At 64.2% G+C, this 5,766-nt stretch overlaps 2 protein-coding genes across 2 annotated transcripts in view; one reads left to right on the top strand and one right to left on the bottom strand.

Moving 5' to 3' along the window:
• Nucleotides 1–207: 207 nt before the first annotated feature.
• Nucleotides 208–1,967, top strand: MNEG_7589 (hypothetical protein; the record flags this gene model as incomplete). Its single annotated transcript, XM_014043942.1, has 5 exons — nt 208–353; nt 518–635; nt 993–1,132; nt 1,380–1,485; nt 1,890–1,967. The coding sequence occupies 5 exons, from the start codon at nt 208–210 to the stop codon at nt 1,965–1,967; spliced, it is 588 nt and encodes a 195-aa protein (XP_013899396.1).
• Nucleotides 1,968–3,069: 1,102 nt separating this feature from the next.
• MNEG_7588 (TBC1 domain family member 20) overlaps nt 3,070–5,766 on the bottom strand; it is a gene marked incomplete at both ends in the record, with an annotated part of 3,477 nt that continues 780 nt past the window's right edge. The window contains 6 exons of the mRNA XM_014043941.1: nt 3,070–3,200; nt 3,342–3,496; nt 3,777–3,874; nt 4,082–4,135; nt 4,492–4,797; nt 5,174–5,332. Coding sequence (XP_013899395.1) covers nt 3,070–3,200; nt 3,342–3,496; nt 3,777–3,874; nt 4,082–4,135; nt 4,492–4,797; nt 5,174–5,332 — 903 coding nt within the window. The remainder of the gene's footprint in view (nt 3,201–3,341; nt 3,497–3,776; nt 3,875–4,081; nt 4,136–4,491; nt 4,798–5,173; nt 5,333–5,766) is intronic.

The following is a 5,766-nucleotide window of genomic DNA, read 5'->3' as shown; positions in this document are numbered from 1 at the left end:
GGGCACGAGAGGGGGGAAGGAGCGCTGAGGAGTTTGTGTGCGGCAGGGGATTGGGGCCAACGCGTTGCAAGGAGGGGTGGGGGACGGCTCGCGCGACGCCCACAGGACAAAGCGCTTGTGCGAGGCAACGATGCTTTGACTGGATGTGCAGAAACAGGTAGAGGGCTAAGCAACAACCTCAGCCTCACCCTTCAGATGAACGCCGACATGATGGCGCCCCTCCCTCCCGTCATGCCCGCCACCCTCCCGGCCCCCTGCCCGCGACGCGCACACACCCAGATCGGCTTTGGCATCTCGGTGACCCAGGGCTACGGACTGCTGGTCATGCGGCAGCCCAATGCCCCCAGCGGCTGGTGAGCCCATCACGACGGCCGCCGCAACACCTAACCCTCTCACCCACTGTCTGCGAGCCCACGAAGCACCTGTCGCGCCGCTGCAGTGCACCGCCTGCGGTCGACCAATGCCCAGTTGCATTCTGACCTTCACCCTTGGCGTGTCATCGTCTGCCCTGCCCCAGGTCTGCCCCGCTGCCGCTCAAGGTGGACGGCTTCAGCATGGGCGCTGTTATGGGCTACAGCGAGCAGAAGTCTGTGGTGGTGCTGGGCAGCGAGGAGGACGTGGCCGTCTTCCTCAAGGTGGGGCCTTGAGGGGGGGAGGGGGTTGGGAGGGAGGTGCCCTAGCACCAGAGTCGCACCAAAGGAGAGGGAAAGGGGGCATCGATTTTGGGGTTTGGCGACGGACAGGTTGACCGCCGCGGTGCTGGCGGTGTGCGAGCTTGACGCTGGGTAAGCGCCGGCTTTCGAAGCTGGGGCGCCGTACACCGTGCTCGGCTGGCATATTTCCTGCGGTGGTATCCAGCCGCATTTGCCCCCCACTGCAGCCCGCATCAAACATTTGCACAGCCCACCTGCCCAACCTCCGCGTACCCCGCCCAACCCCGTATATCCCCCAAACCTCTCTGATCTCTGCCACCAAAAACCCACCTCCCCCAGGACAAGCGGTCCCTGAAGATGGGCCTGGACTTTGGCCTGTCCCTGGGCAAGAAGGTCAACCACAACGCGACAGTGGACTCTGAGACCACCAAAAAGGCGGCAGAGGGGGAGAGCAAGACGCGCGCCTTCACCATCAGCAAGTGAGGCCGCCGCCCGGCCCCACCCCTGCCCCCCTCTCCTCGCGCTGGGCCGCTGCCCCCCCTGCTTGGACACAGCCCGTGCGCCCGCCCGACCCTCTGCCCACATTCAACCCAAAGAGTCGAGGTTTGTTACCCCATGAACTGCCCCATGAAATTTTGGTACTCTACCCTCGGGCGTTGATCAGGTCCACACCGCTGACGACTGCCCACACATCTCCCCCCAACATCCCCCCCCCCCACCACCAAGGGGCTTCATTGTGGACGTGAGCCTCAAGGGCACCAGCCTGGAGCACGACGTGGACGATATGGAGGCAGCCTACGGGGAGGGCACCACGCCCGCAGACGTGCTGCAGGTGGGGGGGCGCGCGGCGCCTGACCGCGCATTTTGGGGGCGGGGCTGGTCGGTGCTGATGCGCCGCGTCGGGCGGGGAAAAGGGGAAGTGCGGGCTGCGAAAGGGGGCTTGGCCGTAGGGTGTGCTCGGCAGCCTCAATAGGAAGAGGCTGATGTTTTATGTGGCTCAAAGGGGTGCTGGCAGCTGTCCCATTGGTTTTGCAGGCAGGCGCCCGCTGGTCTGGCGCGGCAACAGCACTCGCCCTACGTGCTGCCTGGTTGCTGTCGCATCAGCTGCCGCAAAATCGGCCTGCCCTCATCCATACGACTTTTCCAACATAGAAAGTGTCATCTCATCTACCCACCCCCTAACTGGGACGCCCTGCTGCCTTGCCCCCTTCTGCCGCCATGTGTCAACCCCTCCAGGGCAGTGTGCGCGCCCCCAAGCAGGCCCAGCTGCTGTATAATGTGCTGTCGCAGATAGAGGCGCGCGTGGCGGCCTAGGGTCATCAACCCCGCTTGCCCGGCGTCCCCTACGCATCCGGCTGCTGGGCCGTTTTGGCCACAGGCTGCTGAATCTGGCGCGTGCAGCCCAGCCCAGCCCGGCAGCGGCGGCGCCGCCGCTTGTGGGTGCGAAGGAGGGGGTGTGTGGCCTCACACTGCCCCAGGGTTCCGCAGCGTTCTACGCCTGCAGGTGTTTTCTTGCGTTTGTTGACGACCACTTTGTGTTATGTAAGAGTTGCAATGCAGCGTTCGAAAGGGATGATGTAGTTACTCACTCGCATACTAAAGAGGCGGTGATGAGGTTTCGCAGGGGCAGCTGCTGCCATCACAGCGAGTGGAGACCTACTGCTGTACGAATTTAGGATAGGAGCGGGTGAACAAAGGACGCGAAGGCCAAAATCGACATCAAATTTCTGCTTATGTCCCAGCGGGCTATGGAAGGTCTGGGGTGGGGGGATGGTAGGCAGGATGCCGGGCAATGACAGCGGCCCGACAGCTTGTGCACGCCGGCTGCAAGCACAACCCTCTAACTTATCCTACATGCCCACAAGAACACAACAACCTTCCATAAACAGGCGCAGGGGGTGGGCAAACGTTTTGCCCTTGCCCAGTTCAATGCATGGTAACCCCCTGCATCGGCCCTTGGCCGGAACGAGGGCTTTCAAGGCTGCGGGCGGGTGGAGCGCCTGCCGGCTGGGCCGGGCCCAACATCACAGGCCCGCGCGACCCGGGGCGATGCCCATGCGAGGCACGCTTGACCCTCAGCACAGGCGCGGCACAAAATCAAAAACGTACAAAGGCTGTTATGCACACCTGCGACGACTCGACAAGACAACAAGGCCAAAACAGCAGTCCAACGGGGTTGGTACTATCATAAGCGGCACGCCCACAAACCCGATGCTAAGGGGGGGGCCCTTTTGGGGAGCAGGGTCAACAGCCGCGACAGCCGTGCTGCGCTGCGTGCGCGCAAGGGGCGCAATGAACGATTGCAGCACTGCACCGCGAACCCAGGGGTGTTTCATGTGCACCGGCAGCGCCCGTAGGCAGCTGGACTGGGCTCGAAGCTTCGGCCGCGTGGTCGGCACCAGGCTCCTGATTGACGTCAGCCCCAGGGCAGGGCGCTGGGGCCGCCCTCGTGCTGCAGCCGCATCACCACCCACAGCCCCGCGGCCATGACCGTGTAGAGACCCAGGTGCAGCAGCATCACCGCGGGAGGGGCCTGGCGGGCGCCGCCTGCGTGGGGTTGAAGCGGGGTGAAGGGGTTGCTGTGAGGAGCGATGCCGCGCAAAAAAGCCCATAAGCCCAGCAGCCGCAGCGCTTCCTGTGGCGATGCTGGCGATGCGGGCGCGTGTGCGTGCCGTCGTCCCACCCCACCTGGCAGCAGCTTCCCCAGAGCCTGCTGCAGCTGCAGATTCCACTGGGGCGTCTTGCCACTGCCACTGCCGCCGCCGCCGCCGCCGCTGCTGCCGCCAAAGGCGCGGAAGACCGTCGCCCTGGAGGGCTCTGGCACCCGCCACACGCCGCTGTCCCTGCAACCACGCGTGTGGGCAACGTCAAAACGCGAGGTGAAAAAGGCGGGTGGGCAGGCATGAGCGCGCCCACTATCTTTATCTGCGGGTTAGGATTCAGGGTATCGGGGTTGACCCTGAATCCTAAGCATTCCGGCCCATAGTGGCTTGCAGCACACCCAGGTGCAATGAAACTCCAAAATTAATGCCATCCCACAGCAGCTGCCTTCCTGTCCGCCCAGGAGCAGAAGGCATGGCCACTTGTCTGACCTGCCTCCCACCGCCTCGCTCTATTGCCCACCTGTCTTTGAAGGCGCGCGGCGCGACAGACATCTCCAGCCGGAGAGTCCGGCGCGCCACTATCTGCTCAGGGCTCAGCCGCCGGTACAGCTCTATGGCCTGTGTGAATCGTGTGTGTGTGTGTGTGTGTGTGTGTGTGTGTGTGTGTGTGCGCGCGTGTGTAGGGGCCAGATGCAGGAGCTGGCAAGGGGGGCCGATGACTGCAGCGGCGCGAGCGGAACGCATTGTCAGCAGCCCTAAGGCAAGGCCGCGGGTAGGGGCTTCCCTGTGGTTGCGCCAAAACCTCAGCGCCCTGAAGTCTAGGACCGCCCCGCCTGATGCCCCTTGATGCCCCAGCTGCTGCAGCTGCTGCTGCTGCTGCTGTTGGTGCCGGACGGGGCAGCTGTGCCGTGCAGCACAGGGAGCGAGTGCTCATACTGATGGGCCCCCCAACACTGGGAGCATGCAAGCTGCACCAACCCACCCGTGCCGCTAAACCCATCCTCGCTGACAGCCAGGTTGCTCACGGACAACAATTCCTCCGCACACGTTCCAAATACATCCACTCGCACACACACATACAAACAGGTACATGCAGGCACACATGTGCAGAGTGGCATACGCGTTCTCACATACCCACTGACCCACCGACCCCCCCCAGACACACATGCATGCGCCCACTCACACACCCACCCACCCACCCCCACACACACATACACACTCACTCACACACGCACCCTGCACGCCAGGTCGTCTACGCCCAGTGCGCGCGTGATGTCCAGGTTAGTCAGCGCGCTGTGCAGCTCCGGCATGCCCCCCTCCCCGCGCCCCGCCGCCAGCAGCGCCGCGCGCTGGCTCGCCATCGCGGCGGCGCCGACGTACAGCGGCATGAGGGGGTGCAGTGCGAGGAAGAGGTCGAAGAGGCGCGCCGCCACGTCCAGGCCGGCCACGTCGTGGCTGAACCAGGTTATGAACCAGGAGAGGGCGTAGTAAGGGGGGAGCGACAGGTCGCGCGCCAGCTCAGCGAGCTCGGGGTCGGCGGCCTTGTGAGGGTATGGGGTGGTGGTTGAAGGAGGCAAAGAGAGGTTAAATTCAAGGGTCGTTGTCAGTCATTGAGTGATGCAGAGCTGCTTGGCAATGGGGTTTCCGGAGGCTACAACCGCTGCCTGCACAGCTGCGTCACTCGACCTTTGTTGCAGACCAGTGTGCGGCTGCTGCAACCCCTCGACTCGAGCTCACCATCGTCCAAACGCCCACCAACACTCGCACACGCGCCCACTTTTACAGACAGCACGACGAGCCACCAGACACTCCAAACGCCAACTCACAAACACACACATGTGCGTGCATGGGCACACACGCTGCAAGCGTAGACAACGCACCGTCCCCTCAACCCCGCCCCCCGCCACCCCCCCTGACCTGCATCACGGGCTCCATGAGGCCCAGCAGCTCCAGCACAGGGTCCAGCGTCGGCCGCGTCGCGTCCCGCAGCGCGCCGGTGGTGAGGCGGCACAGTATCGCAAACGCGGCGCGCTCTCCCGCCACCAGCAGCAGCACCGACGCCACGTCATGCAGGCCCTGTTCGAGGGCGCCGGGAGAGAGGGGCAGCAGCGCAGCGTTGCAGCACGATGCAAAGCTGCCGAGGTGCTTGCACATGCTGACAAATCGTCGTTACAAGATGTAATGGAATGCGCCAGCCCGTGAGGTGCAGCCACGCGATCATCACCTCCGCGCGTGTCCTGCCGCTCTCCGCATGTGAACCCCCAGCATTCCACATGCATACTACCTCGCCTTGCAAAAGGCCAGCCGCACACTGCGGCAGCCACTGCAGGCGCCCGTGTCTCCTCTTCTGCGCGGCTCCTACATGTCGCCGCAACCCCAAGCCTGCTGACCCATCCAAACAGCGCACAGCAAGCCACCCAATCAACTGCAGCACGCACTCCAAGCGCCCGCCCCGCCGCCGCGCCCCCAACCGCCAGTGCCTATGCCCCGCCGGTCTTCCTCCCCCCCCC

Source organism: Monoraphidium neglectum (genome assembly GCF_000611645.1).
Source record: "Monoraphidium neglectum strain SAG 48.87 unplaced genomic scaffold scaffold01355, whole genome shotgun sequence".
In the NCBI taxonomy this organism is placed as follows: domain Eukaryota; kingdom Viridiplantae; phylum Chlorophyta; class Chlorophyceae; order Sphaeropleales; family Selenastraceae; genus Monoraphidium; species Monoraphidium neglectum.
Note: the sequence above shows the minus strand (reverse complement) of the source record. Positions and strands in the feature narration are given on the sequence as shown.